Source organism: Gekko japonicus, unplaced genomic scaffold (assembly GCF_001447785.1).
Source record: "Gekko japonicus isolate JY-2015 unplaced genomic scaffold, Gekko_japonicus_V1.1 scaffold934, whole genome shotgun sequence".
In the NCBI taxonomy this organism is placed as follows: domain Eukaryota; kingdom Metazoa; phylum Chordata; class Lepidosauria; order Squamata; family Gekkonidae; genus Gekko; species Gekko japonicus.
Genome location: NW_015177036.1, coordinates 668,993 through 687,432, shown reverse-complemented (window position 1 = coordinate 687,432; position 18,440 = coordinate 668,993). Strand labels below are relative to the sequence as shown.

At 41.8% G+C, this 18,440-nt stretch overlaps 1 protein-coding gene across 1 annotated transcript in view; it reads right to left on the bottom strand.

Annotated features, from left to right (window-relative positions):
- Positions 1–2,745: 2,745 nt before the first annotated feature.
- Positions 2,746–18,440, bottom strand: part of WDR43 (WD repeat domain 43) — a 42,137-nt gene continuing 26,442 nt past the window's right edge. The window contains exons 10-18 of the mRNA XM_015427966.1: positions 15,152–15,280; positions 13,223–13,363; positions 11,769–11,855; positions 10,329–10,360; positions 9,518–9,581; positions 8,147–8,260; positions 5,022–5,091; positions 3,934–3,986; positions 2,746–3,837 (exon numbers count right to left, since the gene is read on the bottom strand). Of these exons, the coding sequence (XP_015283452.1) occupies positions 3,715–3,837; positions 3,934–3,986; positions 5,022–5,091; positions 8,147–8,260; positions 9,518–9,581; positions 10,329–10,360; positions 11,769–11,855; positions 13,223–13,363; positions 15,152–15,280 (813 nt within the window). The 3' untranslated portion in view covers positions 2,746–3,714. The remainder of the gene's footprint in view (positions 3,838–3,933; positions 3,987–5,021; positions 5,092–8,146; positions 8,261–9,517; positions 9,582–10,328; positions 10,361–11,768; positions 11,856–13,222; positions 13,364–15,151; positions 15,281–18,440) is intronic.

Here is an 18,440-nt window from a genome sequence, read left to right as displayed (position 1 = left end):
TAGAGGGAGGCAAGCCTTGTTTCTTTCCTTCTGCTTAGCTATAAGGCAGGGCTGTCTCAAGTCATTTTGCTGCCCCAAGTGGGTAGTATGGGAGGACAGCCTCATAGTAACAGGTATGGTTCCCTCCACCTCCGACTTATTTTTTTGGGGGGAGGGGGTGTTATGCAGTGGCAGCTAAGGTAGAAAAGCACCTCCTCCTGTGCCATGTTTTCTGGGTTCCAAGAGTCTGGAAAGTGGTTCCAGAGATAATTACATGGTTGCCAACTCTGGGTTGGGAAATACCTGTAGATCTGAGAGGTAGAGCCAGGGGAGGGCAGGGTTTTGGGTGGGGAGGGACCTCAGCAGGGTATAATGCCATAGAATACACTGCCCAAAGCAGCCATTATCTCCAGAAGAACTGATCTTGGTCTTCTGGACATCAGTTTTAATAGCTGGAGATCTCCAAGTGCCGCCTGGAGGTTGGCTTATGTTAATTTGGGGCTATGCAGTCACAGCTAAGGTAGAAAAGCACCTCCTCCTGTGCCGTGTTTTTTTGGTTCCAAAGGTCTGGAAAGCGGTTCCATGGCCAATTACACGGTTGCCAACTCTGGGTTGGGAAATACCTGTAGATTTGAGGGGTGGAGGGCAGGGTTTGGGGTGGGGAGGGACCTCAGCAGGGTATAATGCCACAGAGTCCACTGCCCAAAGCAGCCATTGTCTCCAGGAGAACTGATCTTGGTCATCTGAAGATCAGTTGTAATAGCTGGGAAATTTTCTGTAGGGGAAAAGATTTGCTGTGGCTGGGGAACACAGTGATTTCTGGGTGATCTCCAGACCCCACGGGGAGACTGGCAATTTTACCTCAGGACACGTTCATTGACTCCCAACAGCAACAGCAAACTGTTTAGAATGTTAGAGGCAAAGGCCAATGAGGCCACATATGCAAAGGACCGCTGTGTTCCGACTGGCTATGGGAGTAGAGGAACAGCAAACTGTTTAGAATGTTGGAGGTGGGACTCAGGCAATGCAGCCAGTGGATAGGGACAGCTTCTGAGTGACACATCACGTAGCATATTGATTTGGGAGCGTGTGAAATGTTCAGCAACGTGCCACCACCAACAGAGAATTATTATAGAGAGAGATTGGGTCATATGAATGCAGTCAAGCTGAGCTACACTCAGCCATTATGAACTGCATGTACAAGTATATGAACACACAAAGGCATGTAATTCTAGAATATTTGGCAGTCTGGAAATCTAAGCACATCCATCACCTGGGTAACAAAAAAGCATATGGTTCCTTGAAACAATCTAAGAATATCAGATCCCATAAACCAGGATAGAAAGGAACTGCCAAAGGAATCATGATGGAAAGCAGAGTTTCTACCAGAGTGAAGGCACCAAGTCCTGATTTTTTGAAAACTCAGTCAAAAAGAAAATCATAAAAGCTCTGCATACCACAGAAGTAATAGCAGTATGAAAGTTGTGTCATAAATGGGGAAACAGAAAAATAATTTTCACATTATGTTGTTTTAGAAGACTCAGCATCTTATGTGCATTAAATAACACACACACAGAATTTGCTAAGCCACCACAGCTGCCTTTCAACAATTTGTATCCACAGTCGGATTTGATGGTAGCTGTATTCAGTGTTACATGGTCAAGTTCTGCGTAAGCAACTTAAGGGCTACAAAACATGTCATGGCAACAAGGCAGCTTCCATTATTTATTTATTTAAAACATATGCCACCTTTCCACCCAATCAGGGTCCACAAGGTAGTGAACTTAAAAAAAAAACATTAAAACTTCTAGACCATTAAAACACAGTTAAATTGAAGTAAAAATATGTAAACAACACTAGAAGATGACTAATAGCCATTATATGGGGGGGGGGGACGACAAAAAAGTCTTCACCTGCTGGTGAAAGACACCGGTGGAGGGACACACTCAACTCTCCCTGGGGAGGGAGTGCCAAAGTTTTGGTGCCATGATGGAGAAGGCCCTTTCTCAGGTTGCCACCCATCTAGTCTCAGAGGGCAGGAGCAACTGAAGCAGGGCCTCCCAGGATGACACGAGTGAGCAGGTAAGGTTCATATATGCAGGCCCTATCCCAGTGTGCCAATGTCTGTGCAGCTAGAGCCTCCGAAGGTGAGCAGGGTGTTCTGAACTTAACTGTGTACCACCTAGGATTCTTCACACGGCTTTACTTGCTCAGCCAAAGAGGCTTACAGCTCCATTCTCCTTTCCTTCATTTTTACCTTCGCAGCCACCTTATGAGGCAGGTTGCTGTGGATGGGATTGACTGGCTCAAGGCCACCCAGGGAGTTCCTATGGCAGAGTAAGAATTTGACCCTGATCCTAGTCCAACTTTCTAACCACCACACTACACTGGAAGGTCGAGTCATTTCTAGTTTCACCCAAGGTTCAAAGAACAACTCAAATGCATTCCTCATCTCTCTCACCGCGCTGGCTTGCCCAGTTTATAGCTAAAATGGGGGGACGTGCTTGAAAATACTGAGGGCAAATAGGAAAATTATCCAAATTAGATTTGCAGAAACAATGGACAATAGCAAGTTTTAGGACACTCAAAAGCAACAGTGTCAGAGATGTGACTCGGCAGCTCTGAGAAGATGCCGGCATCTTCCTCAAAGCTGGTAACTGCTCAGCTCTTTGTTTTGTTCTCCAGGAATGCAAATGAATGACCTGTTGTCTGTACAAAACGCCACCTGCAAACACTCACCCACACATGACAGGAGTAGCCCTTCATAAAGGAGAAGCATATTTATTGACTTTACAAAGAGGGCAGTATTTGGTTGCAACAGCTCCAATTATAGACAAATATAACTGTACATATTGGTGAATGGCTCAAAACTGTTACCTAATCTTGTTCTTAAAAACTGTTTATAGTCATTCAGCTTAACTGAATAAACAGCAACCTCATTTCTGCCCCCAAGATTAAAAATTCATAATAAATGTATAGGCTTTGTGTTACATATTCACAATCATCTGCCCTCCCTTTCATTATTCTCTTTTTAAATCCTCACCCTTATGAAGATGAACTCTCTCTGGGTCAACACTAAACTTATTTACAAGCTCAGTTAAAACAAGTTAGGAACCACCAATGAGTCCAACAGGATTTTTTAAAAAGTATAAGAAAAAAATGACCAATTTACACACACACGTATATAAAAAGTCAGTTTGGTTTTTTAAAGTAAAGGTTGTTTTCAACTGGGATGGCATCACATCATTGCCAAGGCATGGAAGTGGGCAGGGTGGCGAACTATCAATAAATTCAACAGCATATTTTACAAAAATATTTTTCTTCCCAAAAAGGGTAGCGAGAATCTAACCGGCAAGTACTAACTAAAGGCATTTAAGATAAGAGTGGTCTTCAATCCTTCAGGATTAGGAACTGACAGAACAAGAGCTGCAAGAAGATTACCGTCCAGTGGGCCTTGGCAAGATATTCCATCCGAGATGCAAAATGAAATCTCCAAGTAAGTGGGAAAATTTGCAGAGGTGTTTCATTGTGATCCCACAAAGTTTGGGGTGGAGCAGTGAAGGCTGGCATGGTCACACATTCTGGGCTAGCAAGAGTGTCCCAATATGCCCTCTCGCATCTGTCAACCAGATACTGAGTCCTTGTGTGATGCACACGGTTTTCAGTATAGCGGTTCATTCAAAGTTTTGGTGGCCAGCCCTTTCTAATAGGTTTGGTGTCTTTTAAAAGTACATGTTATTCTTCTTCGCTTTCATTTTCTGGGTCCAAATCTGATTCTCCATTGATTTCTTTTTCTACAGCCATTTCTTGCTCATTGTCTGATTGTTCCTCTCCCTCGTCATCTTCATCCCAGTCCTCCTGCAGTGAACATGTGATCAGTACACCTTTTCAAGCATCTGATTCCAAGGGATCAGGCAACAGATAGGAAGGGAAGGGAAATGGACTCTTACTTACATCTGAATCTTTTTCGGCAGCCATCTCATCATCTGATCCTTCTTCTGATGATTCTGTGAGCAGAGAACACAATTCAAATAGGTCTTCAAATAGCTGCAACAAGGGCTGTGTTACTTAAGCTACTGTTAAATGTGAATGTTAAGGTGAATCTGAAGTACTTTAGTTGGTAGGAGACAATCAGAGCTCACATTCTAACACTAGTCCCCAAACCATTTAGTGAAAGAACTACCGTGCCAATTTCAATATTAGCATAAAAGCAAAGCCCCATGCTATTCCCTGCAAGGCTGTCTGCTCCCAGTCCCCTTAATGAACATCTTGAAAACCAGTCAAAGGTTTGGTGCCACCGGTAATCTCCATGCACGGAAGAGATTTCTGTCTACTGAGTGCAACTTCCCCACCTTCCCCCTCGCGCTGCGGCCCCAGAATCCCCAGGACAGCATAAGAGAAGAGTTGGAAGTCTGCAACCGGAGCGGAGAATTGGTAAAAATCACTCTGCCTTTCATCCGTGGAAATCCTCTGTAACAAGTAGGCTCCATGGGCTTGTTATTTAATTAAGGCTTTGATAGTGTAACATATATGTAACAAGAAAACCCACTTAAATGTTTAGTTGGGACCCAACAAGTCAGCGCACCTTTCTCCATATACTCAGGCATACTACACATGCAACAAATGAGGTGCCAGAATGCCGATATTGTAGAATGAAGTGTACTGCTTTAGACTGCAGAGGAAGGCCTATGCTTTCAAAATTCTCCTACAGTAATGATTCCCAGTAAGTGGGAAACTACTAGAGCATGCAAAGGGCTAGGCCAGAAACTCATTCCCCCCCCATGACTTTTTTTTGGGGGGGGGATTTTACAATGGAGAGCATTAAAACATGACCTGCCATTTAATGTAGGACAGCCCATTTTATCATCTCGGAATTCTACAATCTCATTCCTCTGTATGTGTAGACAAGGCCTCAATTTCACAGTTGATAAGACTGCAGCAGCACATGCACAACTCTCCATCTGAATCAGAAGGCCAGGAACGAAACACACTGAAGTCTCCTGATTATTCCCAAAGCAACTCCACTGAATTCACTTCCTTACCTTCTTCATACACAAGCTTTGCTGTCTGGTTAACATCGGTTTTGTCCTGAGCCTGTTCTAATGCAGCAACCTGTAAAAGGATTTGTGGTCATCAGCATGAGCTATGGTTATGTTTTCTAAATACGCTACTCTACCAAATATGTGGGATGCTCGTTTTTCTTCATAGCAAGTACAAGGAATTCAGTGTGTGACTTTTCGTATTTTAATCATAGCTGCATTTTATAGCTACATATGAACCGCTGTATTAGAAAGCACCACTATTAGAAAGCACGCTTCCTTCATTTTCAGTAGTATAGAAGTATGGAGTAGTACAGAAAATAGCAGGATGAAGATCTTGCAACAGTTGAGCTTTCACAGTCTAATAAAGACCAAAATCTGTCCTTTTGAAATGGAAAGTTTTTAAAACCAGAAAGTGCAAATCCTTTCAGTCATGAAAAAGTTAATCGGTTTGTTTATATATACTTATTCTTAGCTAGTTAGCTTAGAATCAATTAGGTGTTAGGCATGTATTTCCTGCCAGAGAAAAGGAGGTGTTATTCCTAATGAAGTATGTTTGGGAGCGTCTATTGGCTGATCAATATATTGAGGATGCTACATGTTTGTCACATACACAAAAGGTGGGGGCTTTGGGGTAAACTTTCTCTCCCTTTGTTCCCACAGACATGAGTTTTATAGAACTAGGAAGCTAGTCAGGACTTGTTACCTTTAACTCCATGTAACCCTTCCCCGTTTTCTAGTAAACTTTTCTGAAAAGCTAATTATACGTGTGCTGTGTTGCTTATTACTCTGCTAAGTATACAACAAAATCAAAGTGTAAGGTTTGCCCTCCATTAAGAAGAGTATATTATGCAATCGAGTAATACCAGACAGTTATAGCAAGGGTACCCTTTCAGAAACAAATTACAGCTGGGCAGTAATATTAGTAGGTGGCTATGAAAAATGAGAAGTCTTGTGGCATCTTAAAGACTAAGCAATGTAGCATGGTGTCAGCTTTTATGGACCAGAGCCCACTTCATCATGAAGCATTATTCTCAGATAAGAAACGTTTGTTTACATTAACACATATACAGACAATATGGGCGCCACCCCACCATAATGGAAACCCTTCAAGTACAGAGAAAAGTTGCTAAATTCAGCAGGCCTAATTTGACATAAAAAGCCGTACTGTTTAAACGTTTTTTCTCTGAGTACTTGTGTAAGCCTGCCACTTTGTGCCTTTGATGAAACAGGGTCTGGTCCCTGAAAACATCTAAGTGTGATCCAGGCTACCTTTTTCATCATCTGAAATGAGCTCTCCCACCACCTGCCTCCCACCACAGCCCATTTATGTGCCTGAAGTTGTTTACGGAGGACAAAGGACACTGAAGAACAACGGGTACTCCCTCTCACTGAGTATCACATAGAAGAGCAACTAAAATCATATATAACATTTCTCTTGGAATAACATATCAGTTATAGGTCAAGTCCATTAGCCCTTGTATGTTCAATTCTGGTATTTTTCCATGAGGTGTGATTGGGCCCTTATATATTTTTTAAAAATTCTTAGTTAATAAATACATGTATCTTTTTATATACTATATATATATATTAAGATGTTATTGTTGGCCCTCTTTTCTATTTGACTAACCTTTTCAGGTTCTGGATCCCAGGTTTCTAGGTTCAGCCCCCCCCCCCCCTTTTGTCCCATCAGTTATTGGTCCAACAGAGCCATACGTTTACAGACATTTTCAGTACTTCACTACTACATGGCAGGGGTCTGCAAAGGAAAGGCGAATTGGTGGAAATGGCCAATTTTGTTGGGATCCAAACCAGTGTCATGGTAAAACTGCTCATCTTTAATGTGCCACAGGACTATTTCAGAAATAGCGTTCAGAGGCATGATGCTATTAAAACCACAGTATTATTCCCTGGAGAGAACATAATACCCATGCTCAAGAAAAAAAAATTAACACAGGGGAAACAAAATTCCCTGATGCTCAAACTTGCACAAGCTCGCAGATGAACAAAAGTGGCTGCTCATCCTGTAAACTACTATCTTTGCTTCTTAAGTATGAACAACCTACAGTCACCTCCCCATAAAAAACCCCTAGAAATGATTGTTTCAGCATGATGAAAGCAACTGCACTGAACTTCCAGGTGTTGCACTGTAATAGGTATCACAAATAGAATGCAAACCCTCTAATAATATTGGGATGACCAAAAGCATCAACAAAAATCAACCAGCTGCTACAAATCACATTCTCTAACAGTAAGTACTATAGATGCAAATGTTTTAATTGTTTTTGTCCCTAGTAGATTCCAAATAGTCTTTACTAAGGGTCAATCATCTTAACTGATACAGAAGCATAATTAAAGTGTTCCGAAGTTCTAATAGCTGTAACTGTAATGTTGCTTGGTGCGGTCTATGAACTCCTATTACTGGTAGCTTAGATATTTCACTTCAAATCTGAGATCAGGCAAATTCATTTTAGTACACTGGAAATCAGCAGCCTCACTGATCTATTCTTGAAATACTACATAGAAGAAGGGAGGGGCTGTAGCTCAGTGGCAGACCACCTGCTTTGCAAGCAGAAGGTCCCAGGTTCAACCCCCAGCATCTCCAGCCAAAAATATCAGGTAGGAGGTGATGTGAAAACCCTTTGCCCGAGACCTTGGAGAACCACTGCCAGTCCAAGTAGATAACACTGACTTTGATGGACCAAGGATCTGATTCAGTATAAGGCAGCTTCATGGGTTCAGTTGGAGATAAATACTGAATTGATGAGAGACTGCATGAAGACACAGACTGAAATTGCTTCTTTATGAACTAGAGGCTACGCTCAATCAAGGGTGACATGCTCCACAACTGAAATCATATTTTCATACTTTGAAGCAAAAGCGAAGAACTTCAGGAATAACAGTTTTAAATAGCAATTGTCTTAAGTTTGACTCGTCTGGAAAATCCATTTGATAAAAGGCAGATTTGTTTCTTTCTTTTCTTTTGCCCTTATTACATCACACTCTTAATTCTAGCACACCTGACAAACTACTGACACTTCCCCAACTTTGATAGCGTGTCTCACTGTGAACATATATCACTAGATGTATCCTTCCTATAGCCTACCATACTACCAGCATCAACAAACCTGGGTGATAAGAAGATAGAGTTTCCCATGTAAACGAGAGAGCTTCTGCAAGGTCTTCACTCTGCTCTCCATCAACTGATACAGCATTCCCAGCTGGGGGACCAGATTGGGCAACTAGAGGGGAAAGAATGGTCACATCAGTCACCTAACTTGCTTGGTCTCTGAACAAGAACAAGTGTGTGTTAGAAGTGTGTCTGGCTAGGATCTGGGAGACCCGGGTCTGAATCCCCACTTTGCCATGGAAGCTTGCCAGGGGCGCTTAGGCCACTCACACTCGCAGCCTAACTTACATCAGAGGATTGTTGCTATGAGGATAAAATGGAGGGAAGAGTTTTACAAGCCACTTTAGTTGCCCAGTGGGAACATGTGGGGTATACCTGAAGTAAAACTGGGAAGAATTTTCAGACCTTAATACATTATTACTGCATGCATGAAACCTCTTTCAAGCTCACAACTTTCCTCACTTCCCTTTTCATTGTACCCTTTAGTGACAGCCAATATATACAAGTGGTGCTACTCCGGTCTGCTCAAGTCTCCCCCCCCCTAGGTGTGACCTCACGTCCCCCCCCCCCCCTGTGATGCTCATTTTAAAGTATGTTCTACTGCAAACCATGCCGCCCTCCCCCCCAATCAGTGCTGCATGACATTCTTAGCTTCTAAAAATAAGTTGAGGTAAAGCTTGCATGGCTGCTGATCAGAACCACTCAATTATAGTTAATGTGCATCATGGATACTCAAACATTCATGACAATTTGGTAGCAGAGTTTGCTGCATTCTACTTCATCTTCCCTGTTTTTCCTCTTTCACCTTATCATGCGGTTGGCCTTGGGAAACTAACTCAAGTTGTGAGACAATTGTTCATGCAAAAAATTCCACAGTACTACTGCATAAATCTTCCCAACCCAGCAAACAGTCAGATATACAGAATATGAACCCCTGAAGCCAAAAAATCAATTTATCAAATATTCAGCCATTAGAAGCAAAAGCATCACATGGGTGGAGAGAGTCAATATTCAGCCTACAGGTCATACTGAGAACCAGTACACATCAAATATGTGTATAGGGGAGATATTGAGCACCATTGTTCTAATTTTAGTATGTTTAGTATGTTTTAAGCTGTATTGTATTGTTTTTAAGCTATTATGTATACGATGTTTTTATTATGGCAAGGTCTCCTTGCCCCTGTAAGCCGCCCTGAGCCCACTGGGGAGGGCGGGGTATAAATATGAAAAATAAATAAATAAATAAATATGCATGCATGCATACAGTATCTCAAAAAGACACCCACTTAGCAAATAATTTAGTTTGAAGATTTAAGGATCAAGTAAAACTTTTTTAACAGATCTGGTCATCAGCGATCAGCATACTTACTGTTGAAAGGTAAGATGCATGGGTAGTTAAAACGGACTTTAACCATCGGACCATTTGTGAGGCACTGGAAAAATACAATAAAGGGAAACAGAGGGTTACTAAAAGATTAAAATACTTAATACCTAAAGATGATAAACCTAAGGATATATAAATGAAATAACCATCTTAAGCCAGTGGTATTCACTACACACCATTTGTGATCTGCAAGGCAGTGGTATTCAAATCAGTAAAAAAAAAGGTGACAGAACAACTCCCACATCTTGCTTCTTCCACAAGCTGCTTCATACAGAGTGATCACTGATGCACCTAGCCCAGTACTGTCTCCTTTGACTGGCCTTGGTTCTCTCCGGGGGTCTTTTTGCAATGGTCAACTAGGAGAGCTCCAAGTTATGGCAAAGTTCTTCACTTGAAGTTGGAGGAACTTATAGACAAGATAGCTACTGGTCTGCCTTAAAGATCTAAAGACCACCACTTAGCCACTCTGCCCCAGTCTACAATACAGGATAATACAGCAGGTAACAAGATAACACAGTTGGGGTTGGATCCAGCCAGCTTTTCCACTCAATCTCTGCCAATTCCCCGCCTTATTACAGCCCTCATTCCATGGGTCTTTTCTCCATACAGGTCCTATGATACTACACATTATCACCATCATCACATTCAAGCAGAACTACTCATACCTAAAATAAACAACCTTAGAAGCGTCTAAAGCTGTATCGTAGCAGCACTGTTTATTACAGTGTACAGCAACAGAAGAAAAGTCTTCCTTTTTAAATGTGAGCTATTTCAGATTCAGGGCATTTTCACTTACCAGTATGGGTGACCTTGCAATCTTTTTGTCAGCTGGGAGGGGGAGGAAAGAAAGAGAAAGAGCACTGAGACGTTATCAGACTGATACAATCAGTTTTCTCCAACAACACTCACATACATAAATTGTTGAGCATTCAAAACCTCGTTTCAAAACAATTTTTTATGAACTAGGATTCCTGCTCGTTACTGCTGGTTACTATACTTTAGCCAGTGACTAAAAGAAATCTGCAAGAAGGGAATATGCAAGGACTTGTGGGAGGATCTCATTTCCCCCTATATCCCTCTCCCAAGCTATTTCGCTTTCCTATCTGGTAGTATCCATTTCCTGCTTCCTTCTCACCCACTCACTGACCTACCTTTTACCTGCCCTCCCCCCTTCAGCTATAGTTAGTATTTGTTTATTAATTTATATCCCACCTTTCACCACAATGGGGTAGGTTAGGCTGAGAGTGTTTGACTGGCCCATAGTCACCCAGTGAGCTTCAACAGCAGAATGGGGATTCAAAGCTGGGTCTCCCAGACACTAATCTGAAACTCTGACCACATGACCACACTGGCTATCATGGAGTGGCTCCTTTCTGCTGAACAGTGACAAGAAGCCACGCCTGGCTGAGTCATGCAAGTTGCTTGGCAGCAAGTCCTTACTCAGGTAGTGGTTGTCAGGCCTGGCCTCAATGAGTCCTCCTTCAAAAGTCAAAACATCCATGAAAAGGGCCCTCCCCCCAGCCTTGTACTGACAGAAACCAAGGCTAGTAGGCTGGCAATGCTGTTGTGGTTGCCTAGCAATGGCCACTGAGGAAATTCATTTGTTAAAGCTAGTGCCGTTGCATCTACTATTTTGAGGGGCATTAACCCTCCAATACATATTTTTTAAATGTTTCAGATTATTTTGCAAACCAGGGGGCTTTTTCTCAGATTTACAGAAAGACACGTCCTGCCTGTTCATGGCTCCAGTCTCTGGATTTAAGTACCCATAGATAGGGCCATGCTGAGAGTTAGATATACTGATGCCAAGAATATACAAACTTAATCTTGGTGTCACATCTATCAGTCCTAAGCTTTATTACATCAACTCACAGCCTTAGCAATTAACACCAAAATACCAACAACATCAGAGTTATAATGCAATAACAGTAAAAACTCTAATTTCCATTACAATTTTATAAACAATCATTAAGATCACAACAAAAATTTGAGTTAAAACCAACATCAATTTAGTCAGTCAACAAAATACATGGGGGGGGGGGTTCACATCAGTTTTCTCATGACAAGATATGGCTGCCCTGTGGTACAACAAATATTTCATTAACCTTCATCTTAACACGGAAAAGGCTGTGATAGCAGAAAGCTACCTAGTTCATTTAAACCAAAGAAACAGTTCTCATTAATACTGTAACTTGTATCTGGATTTTGGTATTACAGTAGCTACCTGAGAGCTTACCTCATGCAATAGTGGAATGACAGCATGTACCGGTATTCTGGCTACAGTTTTCTTTATTGCCACTTCCTTCTTGATTTGAAGCACCTTCTGTTGAAGAAAAAGAATCGGCAAAGAAACTTAACAGGTTAAGCTTGACACCCAAAGTACATAGCATTATACAAGGAAAACACAGAGACCCAATATAACATAGTGGGTACTTAAAATATACACTGAAGAAGAAGGGGGACCCACGATACTCGTGGGGGGGGGGGGGGACGCCCCACGGTAAGCAGCCGCAGGTGAGCCTTCTCCCGTCCCCGGCACCCACGGCGAGGCCTGACCTTGGCCCGCCAAGCTTTCCCCTCCCCTAGCAGCAGCGTCGGTGCCGCCTTGCTGGCTGGCCTGCCGAACTTCCCTGATCCGACAGCAGCAGCGCTTCGCCAGCCTGCCGAACTTTCCCCCTTGCTGGCTCGCCAAGCTTTCTCCTCCCCCAGGTCGGCGAGCTTTGCCGGCCCGCCAAGCTTTCCCCCTTCCCGGTCTGCCAAAATTTTTCCTTCCCTCCCCCCCGGTGGCGAGGCCTCGTCGGCCCGTTAAACTTTCTCCCTCCTCCCCCACTGGCGACAGTGGCGGCGGCAAAGTCTTGCCGGTCGGGCCAAGCCTTCTCCCCCCACCCCCGTTCCAAGAGCGTTCCCTCTGCATGCGCAGGGGACGCTCTTTTACTTTTTGGGGGATTTCAGTATTCCCCCTATAGTTTTTTTTACAGTTTTTAGATTTTTCTGCACATGTGGGGATCGCCCCAGATGTGCAGGAAAATCTCCCTGCCCCCCAGGTGCCCCCGCTGTGCGGATTTAGATATCTGCACGCAGGTGGCACCTTCGCTATTAGATATATGTAGACTGTCGCACTTCAGCTGACTAGTCCCAAATTCAAATCTCTACTAAGCCTTGAAACTTAATAAGTGTGTGTGTCACTCTCTCACACACTCTCACTCAGACTAGCACTGTGAAAAATATTTCACTTCTGGTTACTAGCTGCATACAGGTTTTGTAACCACATTACTGTGAAGAGGCCCATGCAAAATTTAACTACTAATTTTCACATTTGCGTGTGAACTGTTTATGTTTTTCATTTCTGTTAAGAATTCAAACTAAGACCAATTCCTCACTGACATTTTTGTCACTCGTTTGTTTCTATTGCTTCACGGTTCCCCCCCCCCAAAGTGTTTTGCTCTCTTTAGTAGTCCCAGAGGGAGCAAAACACATGTGGGGGGAAACCCAAAGCAACAGGGGAAAATGAGTGACAAAAATGTCAGTGCAGAACTGGTCAGAAAGTTCTCTTTAAGTAATATATATGGGTCAGTTCTCAGCAAGCTGCTTTGCTGCGTACCGGATACATTCATGTACAGCCCCACATGCCTGCCTCCCAAGTTCCTCCTCATTAGGCTTGTTCATGCCCATCTCCCAAAAGAGTCTTACATTTAAGATCTCAAGATCATTGCTTTCCAAACCCTGAAGTAAGAGCACTGCAAAATTGTCAGTCTGTGGAAGGCCTCCCGATGACGATTTTATTTTCATCACATCAATATCCATTGCACCAAGGCGGTCTTCAATGCTCTCCTATACGGGGGGAGAAAATAACCATTATTTATTAAGAGGTACCGAACATAAAGGGCGATGTCCTCACATAATCAGCTTTTAAAGTACTTTTTGATGCAGTGCACTGACACAGAGAATCACTTCTTTATATCACTAAGCTGTAACTGGGTGGATACACTGAATTGGTTTGCTTCTGCTATAGACTTCTCTCAATTCAGCTTCTAAAAGCCTTCTCGTTTAAGACTGAAACACCCCCTCTATTTCATGGAACTGCACCATACTCCAGGTGAGGAGGAATTTCCTTCATTTCTGACCCGATGAGGTAGTTAAGCATAATACACAAAGACAAGAGCTCCAAAATCTCGTTTTCTGAAGTGGTAACCTTTAAGAATTAGAGTTTAACCAACATATATGCATGACAAATATCAAACAAGCACTCTAATATTTTGTTTACTGATATTACGCACCAGAATAAATAAATTACTGATTAAGGCCCCAGAATAAATAATTTTCTGTACTTTTAGGAGTTGTCACCTTAACAATTCTCCTGCTACATTTTGTGTCAATACTACAAACATAAAAAATAACAGGTTCTGATTTATCCTTCCCCCCAAATATTACAAACCTTAAAGAATACTTTATTTTGTTTTCGCAACAGAAGGAATAGTATATTTTGTTTTATTGCTCCAAAACATATGGTTTGACACCAATATGAGATTCCTACAAGAATGCGGGGAAAAAAAAATCTGCCGCTACAGGAAAAATGGCTGTCTCTATAACTAACATAATAGTGTGTTTGGCCTTATCGACCTCAATAATATATATTTTGACACCAAGATGAGCATCCTACATGAATTTTAAACATTGCAATAACCATATTCACCATCTTGGTAAATGGCAGCTACAAGAAAAATGTCCCGAAATTGGAATGTCTACCCAAGAAAATTTTAAAACAGTAGTGCTCTGAAGCATACACGAATAATAAAATTCTCTGTACACATTTTTGGTGGGGGTATATGGTGGATTCAGGACTATTATACCTCATCACCCCCCAACGTGAGATAGGAGTGAATGTTACTCATATGTGCTGTGAAATACTGCCCCTGGCGCTCTCGCTTTTAAGAATACCAGTTGTTAAATGTGGGTTGCTGTGTTTTGTGTATTTCTATGTAGGCTTTTGTAGCACCAGATTTTACTATATGTGTAATAGTGTTTTATTGCACTTAATTTTTAAACTTGTTGTTAGCCGCCCTGAGCCATTGGGTAGGGCGGCATAGAAATCTCAAAAATAAATAAATAAATAATAAATAAATATTCCTTCATGGCACCATACCAGAGGAAGGTTAGTAGTGGTACTAGGCTTTGTTTTGGGAAATCTTGCCAACCATCTGTCATCTCATTAAGCAGCACCAGGTTTACCCAAAAAACTATTTTAGGCTAAACGAAAAATCTAAATCAGGGGCAGGCAATCCCCAGGCCATGTGCCAAATAGCGGCCACCAGGCTATTTTGTTGAGCATGATGCATGGGTGCTCTGCCCAAGGCACTGAAGGTGAATCCCTGAGATGATGGCAATGCAGTCAGAGCTTAGCTTGCTCCAAAGTACAAACCTTGTCTCTTCCTCATGCCCACTGTTTTTGACAGCATGCTTAATTCTTCACAGACAGACAATTCAGATTTTTAGAAACTCAGTTGAAAAAGGTTGTTTACCAGTGGTCTAAAGCAAGTCTACTTCCCATTGCACAGAGTAACAGATGACCAAGGATGTAAAATGGGCTACATTACTACACAAAAGCAAACACTGATTTACCTCTTTGCCACCCGGCTTCCTCTTATTTTCAACTTTCTTTCCACAAGATGAAGATCTGATAGCTGCACTATGCCCAGGAATTCCAGGTATTAGCATTTTGGCTTCTGAGTTGACTATGGGAGTCTTCACCTAAATAGAAAAAGGTACCTTCATGTGAATGCACATTCCAGTTTGATTGCCTTCCAAGTTTTTGCAATAACTAGTCTATCTCAGGATGTAGACAAGAACACTGAAACCTGTGTTTCCTTGGAGAATACACAGAAAGAACACACACAAGGTTTATGTAACTAGTGAAGAGTTAATGTTAACTAGAGGGTTATTTGTTTCCTGGTGGAGTCTGGGAGGAAGAAACAGCAGGAGGTCTGGAAAAATGGCTTCTGGAATGGTTGCAGTTTGAGCTCTGGGCCCAAGTTATAAGACATGTAAAATGAACACTGGTATCCTTTGTAACAGGCTCTGGTCAGTTCTTTGGGGAACCTAGGGGACATCTTTGGACTCCATTATAACTTTTAAATATTGATCCCGGAGCTCAGTTAATGCTTTATAGTGGGATGAAACTTTATTTAGAAGAGACACAGTGTTCTGCAGCAGGTAGAGTGATGGACTAGGATCTGAAAGATGCCAGGTCAAATCCCAGATGTGCCAGAACTCCACTGGGCAACCTTTGCCAGTCACTCTCTCTTAGCCTATTCCTACCTAAAACTGCTAGAAGGATAAAATGGATGGGAGAACCATGTATGCCAAGCTGAACTCGGAGGAGGAGTGCAATGAAAAAGTGATATTTACTATTATGCAAAATAAATAAAAGCAAGCTAGTGATCCACTGGCAAGTTCAACCATGCAGGTTGTTTTTTTAAAAAAATTCCCTTAATTCCTACAAATTCACTCATCTTGCAGGGCAGAAACTGAGGTGGCACATGGCTAGAACCCCACAAATAAAATACAAGAGCTGGTAGGAAAATGAATAATGGAAATAAATTAGCTGTTCTCCATGGAAGCAAAACTGCAAGAAAGATACCAACACCGTTAAATATATGACCATCTTGCTAAGATTAAAATATTTTCCAAACAAAGACGGAAAAGCAAACTAGTTGACTTGGTTAGATCACTGCCCTAGGAAACTGAAGACCATTGTACAAAGGAACTGAGATCCCTTGGTGATGGTGTTAATGAACTAATATCTATCCACAAAGGTAGTCAATGTTATAGCTAAAAGCTAATTTATTCTTTCAAACATTTATAGACTACCTAGAGTCCTTGACTGGAAAAAGAAAGTGCATAAATGCTTGATTGAAAAAATAAAATTGGCTTTTTAGCGGCTGTTTGACATACAAGTCCTTAGCTGCTCCAGTGAAGTTGCAACATGCCTGACACACATAATGTACTAATTACTGTAGAGTTGTACACCAGATCTCCCTAGGATGCCAAAAGTTGTTGGTAAGAGAGATGTAAGCTCGTCAGTCCTGTCTCTCAGTACAGGGTTTTGCTAATTCTTTATTAAATCAGGACGTTAAGGCTAGATAGACTGCTTGCTCCTTTCAGTACACATTCGTTAATAAGACCTCTCTTCCTTCCTATATGCTTTTTGCATTTGAACTCATAAGAACTGTATCAAAACCCATATGGTCTTCCTCCTGTTTATTCTACTCTGCCATGAGACCTTAACAAAAAAACAAGATAGTAACCAAACTACGTGCTACATCTTTAACCTTGAGGGTCAAACAATGTTTTAAATCTTTAATTAGGGAGATACCATGGGGGAGATTTTAGGAACAATTCTCATACACTCACTCGATCAAATATCTTACATGATTCAAACAACTAACTATATAGACAACGAAGTCTGACATATTCATACAATAATTATCAACAAAAACATTCCTAAAAACAGTCTGAGGTTTTTTCCCCCTTCACTGTAAACCTAACTCCTCCTCCCTATAAAAATACATTTTGGTACCTTATCATTCTCACCTTGCTAGCCAATTTCAGTGAACTATTTATCTGTATTTGCATTTCTTGTAATATACCTATCATTGATATGTTTAAATAAAACATTGTGCACATTTCAGATGATGTAACATGAATCTGAGTGAGGTATTTTGGTGAACAAATTATACCCTACAAATGATCACTCCCACCCTGGGATGGAACCCAGCCCATGGTTTACCAGGGAGCTGAGTGACTAGAATGATGCTGGCAAAAAACCTGTCCTGAATCTGACAGACTGTGTTATAGAGCCCACTGAAAAGCCTATGAAACAGCAGTAACAGCAGCAAAGGCATGTTACTTCTCTGGCACTGTTGTATCAGCTGGTTCAAAACCATCCCATTTCTAGCCAAAGTGATTGAGAAAGCAACAACAGACCAACTCCAGGTCTTCTTGGATAACTTATCAGCTCTGCAACATTTGCAGTCCAGTTTCAAGTTTGGGCTTATATGACAGAGACAGCGTTAGCAGCTTTAGTTAATAGCTTTCATCTATATGTAGACAAAGGCCATGCCTCTTTGCTTCTCCTAGTAGATTTATATGTAGCCTCTGATACAGTAACCATGCCATCTTATTGAAGGTATGTAGACAAAAGTAGGTATCAGGGGATCTGCACTGAACCAATTTAAATCATTCTTCGCTCAAAGGATTGCCACTGGATATTAGTTGTCATCAGGGTGGGATCTAGCCTTTGGAGTTCCACAGGGCGCAATCCTGTCCCTCATGCTTTTCAATCTCTATGTACAGCCCTTAGAGCAAATCATTAGTCGTCTAGGGTTGGCTGTCATCAATATGCTGATGACAAATCTCTTGGTGATGTGGTAGAGGTCCTGAATCAGTGGCTGTCTGCTGCAGTTAAATGGCTATGCGTGAACAAATTGAAATTAAATCCTGACAAGGCAGAGTGTTGGTTGGGAAGCTAGACATCTTGAAGAACATTGAGCTTCCCACCTTCAATGGGGTTCAGCTGACCCTTGCTGACTCTATGAAAAGTCTAGGAGTTATGCCTGATCCAACATAACTACAGTTATGTTATGTTAATGCAGGTGCAAAAAAAATGCTTTCTTCCAACTTTAGCCCAGAAGTTATCCCCCTATATTAACTCAGCCAATCTGGCCACCTCGACCCACAGCACAGCAACATCAAGACTAGACTACTGTAAATTAATGCACTCTACATAGGTCTCCCTTCAAAGTCAACTTGGAGACTCCAGCTGGTGCAGAAGATTGCAGCATGATTATTATCAGGAGCTAGGCAGAACACACATATTATTCCCATTCTGCAGTTACTCCACTGGCTGCCC